General features: G+C 44.7%; 1 protein-coding gene across 1 annotated transcript in view; it reads right to left on the reverse strand.

Annotated features, from left to right (window-relative positions):
* The window catches only part of dnah12 (dynein, axonemal, heavy chain 12), a gene marked incomplete at both ends in the record, with an annotated part of 98471 nt that extends 79644 nt beyond the window's left edge, over window positions 1-18827 (reverse strand). The window contains 18 exons of the mRNA XM_083794570.1: window positions 145-345; window positions 1883-2068; window positions 2628-2684; window positions 2778-2910; window positions 3842-4035; window positions 5022-5156; window positions 5699-5824; window positions 7113-7248; window positions 7619-7797; window positions 8950-9041; window positions 9898-10053; window positions 10711-11082; window positions 13779-13932; window positions 15467-15655; window positions 16212-16407; window positions 16607-16771; window positions 17683-17752; window positions 18638-18827. Of these exons, the coding sequence (XP_083650696.1) occupies window positions 145-345; window positions 1883-2068; window positions 2628-2684; window positions 2778-2910; window positions 3842-4035; window positions 5022-5156; window positions 5699-5824; window positions 7113-7248; window positions 7619-7797; window positions 8950-9041; window positions 9898-10053; window positions 10711-11082; window positions 13779-13932; window positions 15467-15655; window positions 16212-16407; window positions 16607-16771; window positions 17683-17752; window positions 18638-18827 (2931 nt within the window). The remainder of the gene's footprint in view (window positions 1-144; window positions 346-1882; window positions 2069-2627; window positions 2685-2777; window positions 2911-3841; window positions 4036-5021; window positions 5157-5698; window positions 5825-7112; window positions 7249-7618; window positions 7798-8949; window positions 9042-9897; window positions 10054-10710; window positions 11083-13778; window positions 13933-15466; window positions 15656-16211; window positions 16408-16606; window positions 16772-17682; window positions 17753-18637) is intronic.
* Window positions 18828-19198: the final 371 nt, after the last annotated feature.

A 19198-nucleotide genomic window follows, 5' to 3' on the forward strand; every position in this document is an offset into this window, starting at 1 on the left:
TTGATCTCCTCCTCAAAGGGCTTGACGTATAGGTCCACCCACCTTGATCGCCTCCTCAAAGGGCTTGACGTATAGGTCCACCCACCTTGATCGCCTCCTCAAAGGACTTGACGTATAGGTCCACCAACCTCACGGCCCACCCACCTTGATCTGCTCCTCAAAGGGCTTGACGTAGGGCGAGCCCCTCATGGTCTGGGTCTTGATGATCTGGTCGTCCAACATGGTCTGGATCTCGTCCACGGCCGTGAGGATGTTCACCCCGGTGTCTCTGTAGGGGTGGTGGTGGAAGGACACGCCGTCCCACAGCTCCACCATGGACCGCATGGTCTTCTCCAGGGAAAACTCCTGACGTGTCAACAGACCATAGAGTTATATTTAAACTAGAGGATGGTGGTGCTCAGAGCCATAGAGGAAGAGACAGTTATACGACATTGAGGGGGCAGAAAACTGAGCACTCGAGCGCTGGAGAGTGACAAGCTGGAATACCGGTACGTTGTTTTCAATGAGGGCGGCGCAAATATCAGTCATTTTAGGCATGTGTGCAACATGACAACTGTTTTAAAGTATTATACAGTGACAACTAAAGTCTCTGTAATGTTTATGTTGTAGTATTACTAAAAAACTATCTAAAATAAAGGGATCTAAGATCATTAAGTAACCCATTTTGACCTGAGATCAGATTCTACAAATGTCTTCTACATCCTGACAGTCCTGACTACTTTTCAATAGCTAAAGCATAACATAATGCTAACACCAAAAGGGGTTCCCGCCCAAAATGGGTATTATACAGTGACAACTAAAGTCTCTGTAATGTTTATGTTGTACTATTACTAAAAAAATCACACCTGTGTGAACTGAGTGGTGCAACTCCCCTCTCCCCCACCCACTCCTCTCCCCCTCTCTCTCATTAGCATGCAACAGTGCAACACTAATACTATCTCTCTAATACTACTATCTATCTCTCGCACAACAGCACCCCTACTGGTACTCATAGTCATACTGGTGCTCATGGCCACATAGGTAGGTATAGACCGATTCACAGAGGGTTTCCTGGGTGCGGCCATTACTGAGGTGTACCATTGAGTGCAGCAGCACTGATTAGCTACACCTGGCCTACGGAGCACCTGCTCCATGGATTACGCCTCAGTAATGGCCGCGCCCAGGGCACCCCTCTGTGAATCGGTCTATAGGTAGGTGAACGAACACATAGGTAGGTGAACACGGACATTGCTGTTCCTTGGAGTGGTTGCACCACTCAAAAACTATCTAAAATAAAGGGATCTAAGATCATTAAAGCTGGACTGTTGCCTGAGTTCCAGTGCATTCTGCCCAACTTCCGGTCCAGGACATTGGCGCTCTTCACAATGCTCTTCGCCAATAGAAGTCTATATGTAGTAAAGCCGTCAACACACAGCATTCAGAGTGAGGGGCGCTCTTATCATCATACATCATCATATACATCACATTCCGTGCTCAGCCAATCAAATCATCACAAAAGTCATTCCGGCCAATCACTTTTCTGCCCTCACTTTTTTTTCATCTTCAATGTGTACAATCAAATCATCGCTATGGGGGGGGGGGGGGATCAGCCAATCATTGAAAAAAGCCGATCAGCTATTTTCAGCATGCAACTCATTGTAAAATTACTTATACTGGATCTCTTGTCCACCAGTCCCTTCCTAACATTTTAGTCTAGTTTTTATTTGTTGACGAAATTGTCAGTATATTTAGTCTTATTTTTTTAGTCACCATAGCTTAGTTTTTATTACGTTTCCATTTAGTTTTCGTCAGTGGAAAAAGGTAGTCTTAGTTTTAGTCGACGAAAACAGCACTGTTTTCCCCCACACAGTATAAAGGGACAAAGAAAAGATGGCGGTCTCACTTTACTAGCGGCCGTGCTGATGGTTTCGAAGCGCTCCAGGTGTGAAGACAGGTCCTGTCGGAGGACCTTCCGCAGCGTGGTGCCAGAGTCTGGCGCCAGCTCCTGCCCCGCTATCTGTGACATCTGCTCCCAGTGGCGCCGCCGGATGCCTGCGTTACACAGGATGGCCACCAGGGGGATGTGCTCCTGGTGACGACAAAACCAAGCACAAGAACACACTAAGAATTTAATCGACAACTAGAAAGCGTTTGAAGTGAGGGGCTATGTGGTAATGTTTGTTTAAGGTGCTCTAAACAAACATTAAAAGTCCATAGACTTGGCTGCCACTCTGTGTTTGTTAAAAGTGCTCTAAAGTCTAATATAAACAAACATAAAAAAAAAGTCCAAAAAGACGTAATTCTAAAAGCTAGACATTAGAGGGAATCGCGCTCATCAAAAACTAGACAAAAAATGTTAGGGAGGGACTAGTGGAGAAGAGATTGCGCGGCGGCTATTTTCAGCATGTTTCAACAGGTCTAAAGTCAGCCATTACGACGGCATCAAGGCACGCCAAAATACATTTTAATCGACTAAATCAACTGTACATTCAGTCGACTAAACTCTTATGATATTCAGTCGACTAAAACAGACTAAAACCAAAATATTTCAGATATTAATATTATATTGAATCAGACCAGTGTGTGTCCAGTGGAAACCTCGTATGAATCTGATCTCAGGTCAGAATGGGTTAAATAAACAGTACTACCTTGAACTCTTTGATCTGCTCCATGACCGTGGAGCACATCAGCACGGTGGGAATGTCCTGGTGGCCGGCATCGTCCTCCTCTCCTCCTCCTCCTCCTCCTCCTCCTCCTCCTCCTCCTCCCCTCCTCCTCACCACACTGCTCTCCTTCTCCCTCTCCTCCTCCTCCATCTTCTTCTGCTTCTGCTGGAAGATCTTCAGCGTCTTGTAGGTCTCCCTGAAGAAGTCGTTGACCTCGTCCTCCATGCGCTCCCCGTCCAGGCCCAGGAAGGAGCCGTCCATCCATCTGCAAAACAACAACAAAGAGACCATCATAGCGTCTACAGTAGGTCTGTGTCTGACTGTTTTGTTCGGAAGACCATCAGCGTATCCATATAGGGCTGCTAGCTCTGGTCCGTTTATACGTGTGGTGGCCGGGGGGCTCAGAGTGTTTCCACTAAGGAAAGTATAGGCTTTCTAATGACACAACCCGCCTTTGTTTTGGTGAGTAGCAAAAACGTTATTTTTATTTACGCTATGGTCTGCATTCATGCGAGCCCCGGAAGTCATCGGTAACATAGCTCTAAATGCAACGCATTAGAGCTATGGACCAGAGCTATAGGGCTGCAGAATCTTTGTTTTTCTTTTTAAAGATTCTGGGACCGAGTCCACTTCAATTGGGCATAGAGTAGCACAAACGTCCATTACTCTCTGCTGATTTTCTGATCGTCTGCACCTTTGAAGATGGACAGGAAAGAAGGAGAGAGAGAGAGAGAGAGACGTCTAGACATTTTTAAAGCACAGCTCAAAACCTACTTCTACACTCTTGCTTTTAGTTGGGCTTTTTAAAATCCATGTTGTTTTGCATGTCCTCACTGTATCACATTACTGCTATTTAATGTTGTTTTATGCCTTTTTGTTGTTTTCTTTTTTCTCTATTGCTCTTTAACCCATTTTGGCCGGGAACCCCTTTTGGTGTTAGCATTATGTTATGCTTTAGCTATTGAAAAATAGCAGATCTACAAGCTCATAGCGCGCCACCGAGTGGCGCACTACGAGCTTGTAGGTCTGCTATTTTTGAAAAATCGAAGAACGACTGACATAGACATAGAAAACTGTCAGGATGTAGAAGATTTATTTTAGAATCCGATCTCAGGTCAAAATGGGTCAAAGCACTTGAGCTGCATTTTACGTCATGAAAGGTGCTACAGTTATACAAATAAAGTGTTAATATTAACCTCTTCTCGGTGCGCTGCCACCTCAGCACCAGTCCAAAGAACTTGTGGTAGGGCTCCATGCTGTCCCTGATGAGCTCCACCTCGGGGTAACACGTCAGCTCCGTCTTGAAGAGGGCCTCCTCTTTGTTGATGAAGACGATGGACTCCTGCAGGTCCTGCAGCTTCTTCTGCACCGTCCGCATGTCCGTCACATACTGCTCAGAACAAGACATATAAGGAGAGGGATGTCACGGTTACATATTTAACCCATTCTGACCCGAGATCAGATTCTAAAAATGTCTTCTACATCAAGACAGTTTTCTGAAAAAGCTATGTTTCTATGTCGTTCTTCGATTTTTCAAAAATAGCAGATCTACAAGCTCATAGCGCACCACAGAGTGGCGCGCTATGAGCTTGTAGATCTGCTATTTTTCAATAGCTAAAACATAACAATGCGTTAAAGGACAACTTTAGGTTCATGTTTTAGGTTGTTATTAGAGAAAGTAAAAGATGAGTGTTCTTTTTTTTTTTCATTTGCATTTAATTTTAGGGGGGTGGGGGCATTCAGGTATGGGGCTAAATATGTATTTTTTTTACAATTTTTTATAGCGATTTATTTTTGAATTATTTACTATAGTCCTACTAGACCCCAAGAAATTACATCTAGCCACAAAAGATCACGAGATCTACTGAATGTGTCAAACTGACATATTGAGCCTATGACACACAGTGTGGCTTCCCCCCAGTAGGCCTCCTTCACATTCAGTAGATCCTGTGATCTTTTGTGGCCAGATGAAATTTCCTGAGGTCTATTAGGACTATAGTAAATAATAATAAAAATAAATCGCCATAATGTTTTGTAAAAGAAATACATAATTTAGCCCCATGATCGAATGTCCTGTCAAAAACAGCTAAAATCCCTAAAATGAAAGAAAGCAGCAAATGAGAAGAAAATACACTCATCTACTTTCTCTAATAACAACCTAAAACATGAACCTTTGTTGAAAAAAACTAAAGTCGTCCTTTAACCCATTCTGAACGGGAACCCCTTTTGGTGTTTTAACTAAGCATTATGTTATACTTTAGCTATTGAAAAATAGCAGATCTACAAGCTCGAAGCGCGCCACCGAGATTTTTTTTGAAAAATCGTAAAAATGCGTAAAATGCGTACAGCACAGCACAGTACAGTACAGTACAGTACCTGCTGCATCTTGTCGAGCTCGGCGCAACCTGCAAACTCCTCCATCCTGCGTCCCAGCTTCTCCAACTCCATCGTCAACCTCTCCTTTCTTCCCAGAAGCTCCTGTTCCCCTCTGTGTGTAGCGTCCTCCATCACCTGCATGGGGAGAGACCAAAGAAGTCATTAAGTAAGAAAACACAGGGACCTTCTCTAAAACACCCTGGACAACGCTCCACACGTCCCAGACTCTTCTCCCTTCTCTAAAACACCCTGGACAACGCTCCACACGTCCCAGACTCTTCTCCCTTCTCTAAAACACCCTGGACAACGCTCCACACGTCCCAGACTCTTCTCCCTTCTCTAAAACACCCTGGACAATGCTCCACACGTCCCAGACTCTTCTCCCTTCTCTAAAACACCCTGGACAACGCTCCACACGTCCCAGACTCTTCTTCCTTCTCTAAAACACCGTGGATAACGCTCCACACGTCCTAGACTCTTCTCCCTTCTCTAAAACACCCTGAACATAGACGTAAAGGGTGTTCAATAGCACTGATTTATGACAAAAACCTAAAAAATTGAGTTATGAAGTTTCCTCCCAACAGCAACGAATGTATTTGATGTATTATCATTACTGCCAACAGCGCCATCTGGTGGCGTTTTGATGTTATTTTTGATGTTTTGACTGAAGTGTATACCTTGTCATTGAGCTCAAAGGCAGGGAGGATGTTCTGCGGCCAGAGAAGCACAGTGGAAATCAGCTCCAAATCCTCAGAGTTAAAGATGTGCACGTCCAGGAGATAGTTCAACGTCTTATTGGCTTCCTGTCAGAAGAGAACATGAAGATGGTTGAGCGTAGCCCAAGGACTATTAAAAGAGGACTCCAGACTCCATGTTGCTCCCTGGAAGGAAAGAAACATGCGCAATTGAGACCGAGGAAGCTGAACCAAGGAAGCTCTGAGAAGGAAGAGAAGTGGTCACGTGACTGGGCTGCTGCATGACACTTTCATAGACACTTTCATGGGAGCCAAACTCACACCGGAAGTGCAATGAATACATGGCAGTGAATGGAGCCGGCTGGACCAGCTCATAACTAGCCTCGGTACCAGGCTTTCACTTTGTTGGTGCAAAAATTGAAAGCCTGGAGGAACGCATTGGCCGCTCTGGTCTAAAAGTGGGAGTCAACCCTTCCGGGTGGGCGTCGCTCCAAATGATGTGACGTAGCGCTGCACTAGGGGGGAGAGGAGGGGCCGGGGGTGACGGACAGATCGATGAGATCCAATCAGGGTGCGCGTTTTTCTGAGCCGCGACCCTCCCATCTAGGCCAGAAATGTCTAGCGTTAGCTCAGGCTAGCTCATAACAAACATTATTCATGAACAATTGAGACCTTTTGTAAAGTAATCACTTCTGGAAAATAACAGAAGACATATCACAGGGTTTTTTTCTAATCACTTACTTTCCGATGTGCACAGAGTGAGTACATAATTTTATCTGAGGATCTACACAGCAGCAGGTATCGTTTCTGGCTCCAAAGTATCGCAAGATTTGGCTGCCAGACAGGAAACGGTTGGAAGTTTCGCGATACTTGGTGCATTCAGAAAGGTGCTTTGTGCTCTTTAGATACCTCTATAAAAATGACACAGTGTACACATCGAAAACCAACACAGCAGACAATAATGTGTTACATGTCTTCTGTTATTTATATCATAGTTCCATTTCACAAGTTGAAAATAGCCGATCTACAAGCTCCCTATTTTCAAATGGCTGAAATGTATTTAGGGTTGAAGTGGTTAATGTATGATTCCTAATCATAAATAAAATCCCCAAAGTAACTCTAAAGTTTGGATGTATTTGTAAAGCATACGCAGTATAATATTTAGGGCGATAATGGCAAAAGACATGATTACATTTTGATCACGTCATCACACCAAAACAGTAGGTTACGAAAGATAACCTAAAAGTCTTTGACTATTCGGTGTCGGCACTAAAATCAACCGAATCGAATACCGAATTATGCAATTTTACACTATTATACACGAAAAGTTCCAGTTGCCGAATGTTTCGTTGCATCCCTAATAAAAAGTGTAGAAATTGGCCACGGGTACACATACCATTATCTGGTTATTCAGCTCTGCGATCCCCTTTGTCTTGGTGTGGCTGATGTAAGCCACCATCTCAGCCATGTCCTCTGTGTTCTGTGGGACCACCAGGGCCTTCTCTTTGATGCTTTCAAATTCACGGCAGATCCTTTGAGGTCACACGCATAATCAGTATATTAGATCAGGACACAATACAATGCAAGACTATATGATTACTCAATAAATTGCTCCAGAGATCTGCATGCATGCATGCAGCAGTATACAATCTATCTCTATAACACACACGCACACGCACACACACACACACACACACACCTTACAATGCGATCTTGTAGATCTGCTATTTACAAATAGTCAAACATTTATATTTGAAGTGGTTAAGGCGCATGCTTTGTAATAATAATGAAAATACAGTACCTAGTATCTAGTAACTAAAGTTTTCCAATAACAGTAGTTTGCCTCTGAGGTGACGGCACTGCCAAATGATGGTAAAACCTCAAATGAATGAATGTACTCACTGCAGGTTGTGCTGTCGGTGGTCGGTGACCAGCTTCTCCAGGAGACTCCGGGCCAGCGTCTTGGCCTTGTTGGCCAGGCCCTGGTTGAGCTCCTCACAGTGCAGGTGGACCATGGTGAAATGGACCACCACCGGGAGGCTGAGGATCTCCCTGGCCAGCGCACCAAACTCCTCCACACGCTATAGGAGAAACACAGCCTTTAGTTTCAGTGCATCAAACACGTGGAATGACCTACAGCTTAAATTAAACGTCTGTTCTCATACTACCAAAAGTGTCTGCAACTGCTTTTAACCCATTTTGGCCTGACGTCGAAATTAAAAAACATTCTTCAAATCATGACAGTTTTCTGAAACACCCATGTTTCTATATCAGTGGGTCTCAAACTATTTCATGTCAAGGACCACCAAATATATATATGTAATTGGCCGCCGACCCCCATCTAAAAATATGTTGTTCCAGGGACCTTCCAGAAGCAAAGATTTGAGTTAAAAACGTTGAACGTCTGAAAGAATATATATTCAAAGATTTGTGCCACATTTTCACGATTTTTCAAAAATAGCAGACCTACAAGCTCTTAGGCCCTTACTGACACTCAGCCGTGAGCAACCATGCAAACAAGACAATTATAGTATAATAATATAATATATAACATAGTCTACAATACAGGACACACATACTGTACATAATGGCACTTTTGTTCCTGGAACAGCACATAAACAATCGGATGCATCGGTCCAAAGCAGTTAGTGTCAGCGTCAAGCATTTTTCCGACACGGCTTAAGTGAAACGTTCAAAGTGGACTATATACTTGATATGTGATTCACTGCCTGACAACCTGCTTGAGTTCAGAAGGCAAAGCTCTCTGTCTACGGAGCAATCTTTGGTCATGAAGTGTGGGTCATGACAGAAAGAATAAGGTCGCGAATACAAACGGCCAAAATTTGTTATCTCCGACGGGTGGCTGGCATCTCCCTTAGAGATAGGGTGAGAAGTTCAGTCACGTGGGAGAGACTCGGAGTAGAGCCGCTGCTCCTTCGCCTGGAAAGGAGCAAGCTTAGGTGGTTCGGGCATCTGGTTAGGATGCCTCTCAGGCGTCTCCCTAGGGAGGTCCTCGACGCACGTCCCACTGGGAGAGGTGACCCCGGGGCAGACCAAGGCACAGTTAGTTGGAGGAAACACATCGACTCACTGGCCTTGGAACGTCTCAGAATTCCCCAGGAGGAAGTCACTAATGTTGCTCTGGAGAGGGATGGATGGATGGACAACCTGCTTGAATACACTGTAAAACATCATACCTGGGTGTACATGAATACACTGTAAAAAAATCATACCTGGGTGTACTCGACAAATGCATGTTCCTCTTCCATGAACTTGTCCACCTCGGCCTGGGCTCTTCCATTGACCAGCCAGTCATAGCTGTCCACTGCCAACAACAATACATACACAGGAAAAACCCTCAGTTTAAGTTAAAGCCCATAACATCATGGAAGACACCAGCCACCCCGCAAATACCCTGTTCAAACTACTCCCTTCCAAAAAACGCTACCAGAGCATCAAATCTCGTACCACCCGTCTCAGTAACAGTTTTTACCCCCAGGCAGTCAGGCTGCTGAACAGCTGACCTTGAACTGTATTGCACTTCACTTCACTGTTTTTTGTCTTTTCTTGCACTATAGCTGTTTGTTTATGTCCTGTGTAAGACTGAGAGTGCTCTGAGCAAAATCATTTTCATTGTATGTATACTCTGTATCTATACAAATGACAAATAAACCTGAACCTGAACCTGAACCTGAACTTTAGAGTACACAAATGGAACTAAATGGACCCTTATAAATAAATAAAGAATACATTGCATGGATGCACCTGGGACGTATCCTCAGTGATGTATCCTGAGGTCAACGGGGTTTCGGGTCTACCAACATCATACCCGAAATCGGTGACCCGGCCGGGGTTGGTCAAATCCCGACTTACGTCCCAGTAGCTACCCTCGATCAGACCCACTAGGGAAAGACCATGCAGGGCCACACAATCCGTTGGAACCACTCCGGAACTACTCTGCCAGGGCTGGGAGGTACGCTTCTGGCGCATGGAAGGACTAGGCTCTGTGGGTTGACTCCTGTCCGGGCCCCTCCTACGTCTCACCAGGTCCACTCCTGCTCTCACCAGGCCCAGGACCTGTGCGTTGCACCAGAGTCCCAGCACCAGACACTTCCTTCAGGAGTGGTGGGCAATTGTTCCGCAGAGTGGCTTTGCTGCTAGGGCTACTTACTCTATCCCACCTTCTTCCTGGTTGTATGACAGAGGCAGTTTTCTAGAGAGGATGCTCCTCCGCCTCTCGTGCGTTGCGTACGTAGCACTGTGGGGGAAACTCGCGACCGAGCTCCTCGCGCTTGCGTCTGATTGGTGCCGCCGCGTCACGTGGTCGGCCTCCTCCACTCAGGAGGCCACAGCGCTGAGCGGAGCGCTGAGTAAAGACAACTTGTTTTTGGTTTCACATGTGCAGATAAAAATCACACCTGTGTGAACTTCTGTGAAGTGAGGGGCACTCTTATCATCGTACATCATGACGTAAAATAGACACTATGCCTATTTGCTCAGACACTATGACGTAACATTCTCCATTCATTGTCAATGGGAATTTAATGTTTGTGTGGACATAATAGACACTAAGCTAATTTGCTCAGACACATAATGTAAATTGTCCATTCAATGTCAATGGGAATTTGTGTAGGACGAAAATACCGATTTGCTCAGACACATACATTCTCAGTTTGTTGTCAATGGGAATTTAATGTTTGTAAATCTACACTAATAGCTGAATATAGGAGGGACTAGCACCCCTAAAAATACTACAAAACTAACTACAACTACAAAATGAGTGAAATTCAATTGGTGCAGACATCATTACATATTTTTATTACAATTATGTAGTAATTGCTTTAATGTACAAGACTGACAAGTGACAATGAAACATTGCATTTCCTGATTAAGAATTAATTCACATTAATGAAAATATTGGGGAAATATTGGGCCGATTAGTGTGTGTCGTTTTAACGCTGGGACTGTGTGATGACGCTTCAGGTGAGTCTCACAGTAGGAGGTCAGACACATCAGGCAGGACTTCACGGCCTTGAGCTTGTTCTCAGTACAGATGTCACAGGAGACGTCATCTGTTTCAGCAGGTCCTGGGGTTGTGGCTGAAGTTGTTTTCAGCTGCTTTGACTTCCTGAACTGATCAGCCATCTCGGAGAGGACTTTATTAACGGAGAAGGCTGGTCTCTTGTAGAAGGTTTCTTTGCATAGCGGACACTGACACACACCCTTAGTGTCCCAGTAACGTGTGATGCAGGCGTTGCAGTAGTTGTGTCCACATGGAGTGGTGATTGGATCAGTGAACACATCCAGACAGATAGAACACAGGAACTGCTCTTCAGACAGGAGGCTGCTGCAGGCACACGCCATTTCTACACGCTGGAAATAAAAAGTGAAAGAAATGTAGTTCTTGAATGAAACTTCTCACAGCTCAATGGTTATAACTCGATCTGAGGTTTGTTTTGGAACAGAGAAATGTTGACAGTCAGGTACATATTTATACACAGACGGGCACATGCCTGTGTGATGCTATCATAGGCATGTGCCTATGATAGTACATTTACTTAACTACATTTACTCAAGTACTGTACCTTGCTGTACTTTACTTGAGTATTTCCAATTTTCAATACTTTTAATTCTACTCCACTCCATCTCGGATCCAAATATTATACCTTTACTTCATTATTTGTAGATTTATCATTACAAAACATTAAGCATACATTACATACATTAAGCCCTATATATACACATTGCGACACATTGTGAGTTTGTATATCTGCTATTTTCAAAAGATCTTTTTGAATACTTGAAATGGGACATTCTGTATAAATGAGTTTTGGTAGGCCTACTTTAAGTAGATTTTGATGCCAATACTTTTGTACTTTTATTCAAGTAAATGTTGTGTACAGGACTTTCTACATGGTAGTATTGATACTCTTACAATTTACAATGTAGGCATTTAGCAGACGCTCTTAATCCAGAGAGATTTACATTAAGCAAGAACAAAAAGCATGGCAATACATCACATACGTAAAAAAAAATTGTTATCATGAATCATACATAAGCTAAGAACGTAACAGTGGAATATCTATGAAACTTAAGTCATATATTGTTTGTTGTACTCACCTGTCTAAGTATTTCTGTGAAAGATCCGTCGACTGAAGGTGTGGTAGAGAGAGTGCAGTGAGCTGTCTGCCACCCAGCTTCCAGTGTCGCCAACTCTCCAGTAACCGAAGTAGCTAGTGGCTCCTCGGAAAGTAGCTAGAAGTCGCTAGGGGTGGGACATGCGCGCCGCCCCTAGCGACTTTTTAGCGTCCCTAGCGACTTTTAGGCGCCCCTAGCAACGAAAATATGTAGCCAGCCCAGGAAAACATGTTTCGACACTGAGGCACTCTCTGTGCTGTGGTCTGAACTTGGAAGATTCGCTGCTCGTTTAAACGCATTCTAATAAAAAAAAACATACCTCAATTCAACTAACGTTTAGAATGCTATTTTGTTCCGATCCATACAGGAATTAGAAGGTTAATACTTTATGCATTTGAGTGTGTATTTTATTTTAGCAGACTAAAGTGAGGTGCCAGTGCTTCCTCCTTTCTTGCAGAGCAAGAAAGGAGGAAGCACTGTGGTGACAGAGCAAGAAAGGAGGAAGCACTGTGGCAGTCTGTGCACATAACCGAGCCGAGGAAGCCACTGAGCCAGATGCGCCGACCACTTTTAGTTTTGCCAATTTAGGCTGAGAAGGAAAATTAAGAAAAACGAGGGTTTTCCGCTAAGTTGGCAACACTGCCGCAGACTCCGTATACTTAAATGTAAACTACCGGTAAATAGGTATACCAAATACTTTTGGAATATTTAATTAACATTTTTTATTACATTTTCCATTTTAAAGTTTTTATTGAGCATAGAAGAGGGGTATGGACAGGAAAAAATGCAGTACATATATTATGCTTCTTTTTTCTATTTTTACATACAAATACATAGACAGAGAACAGACAGGAAACAGGACAGTTCTGATACTACATGGACAGAATTGTTTTTGAGTTGGTTTGAGTGGTCACAAAACTGAAACTGAAACAAAACAAAAATTAGACTAAACAAAACAAAACGAAAGACAAGACGAATAGCAACCCCCCACCCTCCCACTTGGAACTTTGACAACTTTTTCTTTCACTGTATACGTTTTTTTTGTTTTTGTTTTTATAGAATAAATAGTGGTAATAGCCAGCAAGGATTATTTTGAGGGGCGCTAGCCCCTCCCTCCTATGGCCAGCTTTGAGGGTTTGTGTGAACATTGGCTGATGATTGGCTGATCACCCCATACCATAGCGATGATTTGATTGGCTGAGCAAAGTACATATTGAGGAATGAGGGCAGTAAAGAGAAGACCCCAAAAGTGATTGGCCGGAATGACATGTGTGATGATTTGATTGGCTGAGCACGGAATGTGATGTATGATGATAACTCACTTCACACGAGTGTGATTTAAAACAAGCCCAAATTGATTAAATCAATTAATTACCAGCTGCATTATTATTATCTGTGGGTCTGCTGCTGACGTTATGCCACTTTTTAGCTGCGCTCCGCTGTTATGCTCATATTAGTGACCCTAAAGAATTCTGAGGCAACATCGCTGGAGACGAGGCAGCCAATCAGAACTGCTCGACTAGCCATGCCGTGCAGACGATGGGATGTTATGGGTTGTTGCCAAACTTGCCAGTGGTGGCAACTGTCGTGACAGAAATAAGCTAAGCAGCCTCCAAAAACCAAACCAGGCAAGCAACTGTGAATTAATCCACGTAAGGCTGGAAATATGCAGGCTTGGCAACCAGCAGAAAATGATCTCCAGTGTGTACTACCGGTCGGGACTCTGGCAAGCTCATATTGACCAGCTTGCAGCTGGAAAAAAATCATTTTTGCCCATTTTTTTAATTTATACTCTGTACAGTGCTACCAGCTGATACCGACAATATGCCATGCACTCCCGAAAGAGAAGATAATCTCACCGTATCGGTGGAAGTGTTTGGCCGGTTCCTCCAGGTTCCTGCTCACAAAGAGAAGATAATCTCACCGTATCTGTGGAAGTGTTTGGCCGGTTCCTCCAGGTTCCTGCTCACGGCGGTCTTCACGGTGGTCTGAGCCCACGCGTGGACATGATCCACCAGCCTGGCGTCAACGAACCACGTGCTGCTCTCTGTCATCCACGACTGCACCGTCTGGACTTTCTGTGGGTCAAAGTTTCAGACCACGCATCAACCATAGGCCAGAGGTGGGGAAGAGTATAAGTACTCGCATGTTTTACTTTTTGGGGCGGGAACCCCATTTGGTGTTTTAACCCATTCTGACCTGAGATCAGATTCATAACGAGGTTTCCGCCGGACACACACTGGTCTGATGAACCCATTCTGACCTGAGATCAGATTCTAAAAAAAAAATGTTTTTTTTTTTTTTTCAAAAATAGCAGACCTACAAGCTCGTATCGCGCCACTCGGTGGCGCGATATGAGCTTGTAGATCTGCTATTTTTAAATAGATAAAGCATAACATAATGCTGACACCAAAATGGGTGCCCGGTCAGAATGGGTTAAGCATTATGTTACGCTTTAGCTATTGAAAAATATCAGATCTACAAGGTCTGGTATTTTAGAAAAATCTTCAAAATGTGGAGCAAATCTTTGAATATTCTTTCAGAGCAAACATTTTTAACTCAAATCTTTGCTTCTGGGGGGGGGTCCCTGGAACAACATATTTTCAGATGGGGGCCTGCGGCCAAATTCATAAAAATTTTGGGGTCCTTGACATGAAAATGGTTGAACACCACTGACATAGAAACACAGATTTTTCATGGTTTAGAAGACATTTGTAGAATCGTCCTCAGGTCTAAATGGGTTAAAAGGACCACTTCACCACTTTTCAACCTAATGATCATGATGAATAAGCACCATTTTTGTCTGTGTCCACCAGTGACATGATCGTCGATGGGGAATCCAAGCTAATAGAAACGGCAGGCTTTTCTATTCCTGAAAAGTTGCAATGCAATAATGGTAGCCATCGTTCTCATGATAATACAAATCTAAATCTAATCTTGTTTAACCCATTTTGGGAGGGAACCCCTTTTGGTGTTAGCATTATGTTATGCTTTAGCTATTGAAAAATAGCCACCGAAAATAGCCACCCAAAATAGCCACCGAGTGGCGCGCTACGAGCTTGTAGGTCTGCTATTTTTGAAAAATCATGAACATGAACAAAGCTTTGAATATGTACTCTTTCAGAGTGAACGTTTTTAACTCAAATCTTTGCTTCTGGGAGGTGGTCCCTGAAACAACACATTTTCACATGGGGGTAAGCGGCCAATTTCATATATTTTTGGGGGTCCTTGACATGAAATATTGAGAACCACTGACACTGACAAACATGAGGTTTTTCAGAAAAGAATATACATTTTTAAAAAGAATTTTTTTTAAAGTCGACGTCAGGCCTAAATGGGTTAAAGATATATAATATGTATTGTGGGACCTGCAGAGATTTTGGTGTCAGCATTATGTTATGCTTTAGCTATTGAAAGCTATTGAAAAAATAGCAGATCTACAAGCTGATCTACGAGCTTGTAGGTCTGCTATTTTTGAAAAATCGAAGAACGACTGACATTTTTAGAATCTGATCTCAGGTCAGAATGGGTTGATCAGACCAGTGTGTGTCCAGTGGAAACCTCGTATGAATCTGATCTCAGGTCAGAATGGGATAATATGTATTGTGGGACCTGCAGAGTATCTGTGATGATGTTCAGCATCTCCATCACGGTCTCCTCCAGGGCCTGGAAGCTGGGATAGAGCTCCATCTTCTCGTCGTCGAACGTCAGGTCCATGCGGAACAGGGGCAGGCGCCGGCCGTCGCTCGGCTCAAACAGCTTTGCAAACTCCAGCACGTTCCTCTCCAGCACGGATTTCAACTGTGGAGTAGTTCAGAGAGGACCAACATACACGTACATTAAAACACAATGTGTCGGAAGTTCTTCAAAATAGGAGCTCTGGGGGTGCCAGAGTTGTCCGGTCGCTTTTACTCTGAAACCCCACGACCCGGAAACAATCTACTAAAAAAATGTTTACTTTACATTGCTAGCTTACATTGCGATCGTTTTAATGGAAAAAATGGAAAAAATGGATTGCAAAATGTGTAGGAAGTGTAGCGCCCAGGATTGCATTAGATTCAAATGTAATCCTGGGCTCTACACTCCCTCTGCCAACCTGGGGAGAGCAACGGACTGACACCATGCTTCCTTGGGGGGTGGGGGGGGGGGTTCCCCAGGTAGGACGTAGCACGTGGAAGGAACACGTTATTCCAACCGGTTCCTTTCCATCAGGTGCCTCAGCTGACCAGGGGGAGGCAGTACAGAGACCAAGATTACTGCATGTTTTTTGTGAGGGTACCTACCCTAGGAGAGAACATGCAAACTCCACACAAGAAAGGCCCTTTCGCCAACCCCACCTACAGTAGCCGTATCTGACCTGATTGGAGATGAGTGTGGTCACACAGCTGTAGAAGGAGTCCAGCTTGTCCGCTCTCACTCCCTTCATCATGTCCTTGCTGGTCAGCAGGTGGAGGATCCTGGGAAACCAGGAGTTCATGAGGCGCTCTTCAGTCCTCCTGCAATCCACAGCCACCTTGTTCTTCAGGCTTTCACAGTCCACGGGCCCCGAAGACCTGCACCAACACAAAGCAGATCTCACAGTCCACGGGCCCCGAAGACCTGCACCAACACAAAGCAGATCTCACAGTCCACGGGCCCCGAAGACCTGCACCAACACAAAGCAGATCTCACAGTCCACGGGCCCTGAAGGCCTGCACACCAACACAAAGCAGATCTCAAAACAACAGTCTTTCCCGTTGCTTTGGGTCTTACCGGCAGCCTGAGAGGTCGGCCAGGAGCACGGGGGAGAACGTGACGTAGCCCAGGTCCAAAACGGCCCGCATGACCGGATGAAGGATGTGCAGGTTGTCCTTTATTTGTCTGCGGCTCCGAACGAAGCTCTCGTGCCACGGTACGGGTCTGGAGAAATCTACAACTCTACACAAAATATATAATAATATTTATATTATAATGAAGCTCTCGTGCCAGGGTCTGGAGAAATCTACAACTCTACAAGAAATATAGAATAATATTTCAGTCAGGACAACTCAAGAATGGATGGATTTGATTGGAATATTTTTTCAAGATTCCAATAAAAAGAATGGCCACATTTTTTTCAGGATTTCAATTCAAATATAGCTGATCTACAAGCTCAAACCGCGTCGCACCGTGACGCGTTTTGAGCTTGTAGATCGGCTATTTTTGCTACGACAGTAATATGCAACCTGGCCCTCTGGAGTGAGTGTGGAGATATAGTGGCCCTCTGGAGTGAGTGTGGAGATATAGTGGCCCTCTGGAGTGAGTGTGGAGATATAGTGGCCCTCTGGAGTGAGTGTGGAAATATAGTGGCCCTCTAGAGTGAGTGTGTAACTATAGTGGCCCTCTGGAGTGAGTGTGGAACTATAGTGGCCCTCTGGAGTGAGTGTGGAAATACAGTGGCCCTCTGTAGTGAGTGTGGAACTATAGTGGCCCTCTGGAGTGAGTGTGAAACTATAGTGGCCCTCTGGAGTGAGTGTGGAAATATAGTGGCCCTCTGGAGTGAGTGTGGAACTATAGTGGCCCTCTGGAGTGAGTGTGGAAATACAGTGGCCCTCTGGAGTGAATGTGTAAATATAGTGGCCCTCTGGAATGAGTGTGGAAATACAGTGGCCCTCTGGAGTGAGTGTGGAAATATAGTGGCCCTCTGGAGTGAGTGTGGAGATATAGTGGCCCTCTCCAGCGTCAAAGCTGCTCACCCCTGTACTAGTTGGTATAGGGTGTTGGTGCCCACCCCTGTACTAGTTGGTATAGGGTGTTGGTGCCCACCCCTGTACTAGTTGGTATAGGGTATAGGGTGTTGGTGCTCTCACCTTGGTGTAATATCTCTCTGTTCCTCCAGAACAGCTCCTTTAATGTCTGGCTTCTGCAGCACAGTGTTTACTGCAGGGAATAAGTACAGCAACAGCAATGTATCGTTAAAATGATGTCCACTAAGGGGTGTGCTTTGGTCTTTTTGCACAGCTTTGCACAGCTTTTTGAAAACCTTATACCCATACCTATAACACAGAACAAAAAGCCAAATCTTTACCAAGTCCGCCCCCATGAGCTAATAGAGGGTATGCGCGTAACTAGCCTGGTTAATAAACCAGACCGAATCAGCCGTTGGCAAAAAAAAATTGCCTACCGGCGGATTACGGTCTGGAGAGGCTCAATTGTACGCCCATTTGCTACACCAGAGAAATGGGGAGCCCAATAGGGACACGGTATGCAATATGGGCGGGCTTTGGTACAGTGACTTTCAACGCTTGAGACCTTTGACTGACAGTAGCTCTGACCAATTGCGTCAAAGAGAAAATGTTTGAACCCGCCCCCCTGGAAATGAAATCCAACTGAGCCTCCCCAGACTAATATCCCGCGGTCCGTGCGATATTAGTCTGGTTTATTAACCAGGCTAGTGCGTGACATCATCGTACCTGGAAGTTATGTGGGAACGCCCACTGAGTGGCAAAAAACTACTTTCTGGCCTTAACAGTCCATACATCCACACAGAAAAGTCCTGTCTGATTGCATTTAACAGTGTTAAACTCACCAACATTGCAACATTGTCAAGAAATGCCCTGCATTTGATTATTTTTCTAAGTTTGGAAGTGCTTGTTTTCAATAACACAACATTTTGCTGCCTCCTGCATTATGTGACATTTAGAAACAGGTGGCACGCAGGGCGGTGAGTGATTTCCAACGAGCGCTTCCAAACTCTAACACTCCATGCTGCTCAATGTTTTGCCACTCAGTCTAGATGCATGTGCATACTCTCTATAGACAAACCTGTATGCTGGACCATCTGGCTGAGGAAGTCCTGGCTGACCTCATGGCAGAGGCGCTGCAGCAGCTGCTCCTTGCCGGGACCCTCCCTGAGCTGGGGGGGGACGCGACGCAGCACGTTGTCCAGCCACCGCTGGGGGATGGGCGCCATGGGACGGCTCTCCACGCTCTGCCTCAGGAACAGGTAGTTCATCTGCGGAACAACGGAACAGCCGTCAAATCTCTTGTGGAGGACATTATTATTGAGATTCACATTTGAGCAAGAATCGTGCAGCACTAGAAGGGATATCCCTTTGGCTTAGCGCAGGGTTCCCCAATAGGCGGCCCGCGGGCCATTTGCGGCCCACAGAGCGCCCCCTTGTGGCCCATGAAAGAATTTTTATTTTATTTTATTTTAATAAATATAAAATATATAAATGGCATTAAATGGGGGTCAGTAGCCTATGCATGTCAAACTGGGCATCCTTTTCAAATGGGGTCTTGCCCTGAAAATGAATTTTCAGGGCAAGACCTCGACCTTGCGCGTGCAGACTCGGCCCCCAGCCTGGTACGCTAGTCAAGATA

This window comes from Protomyctophum parallelum (assembly GCF_964188405.1).
Source record: "Protomyctophum parallelum genome assembly, chromosome: 22".
Taxonomy (NCBI): Eukaryota; Metazoa; Chordata; class Actinopteri; order Myctophiformes; family Myctophidae; genus Protomyctophum; species Protomyctophum parallelum.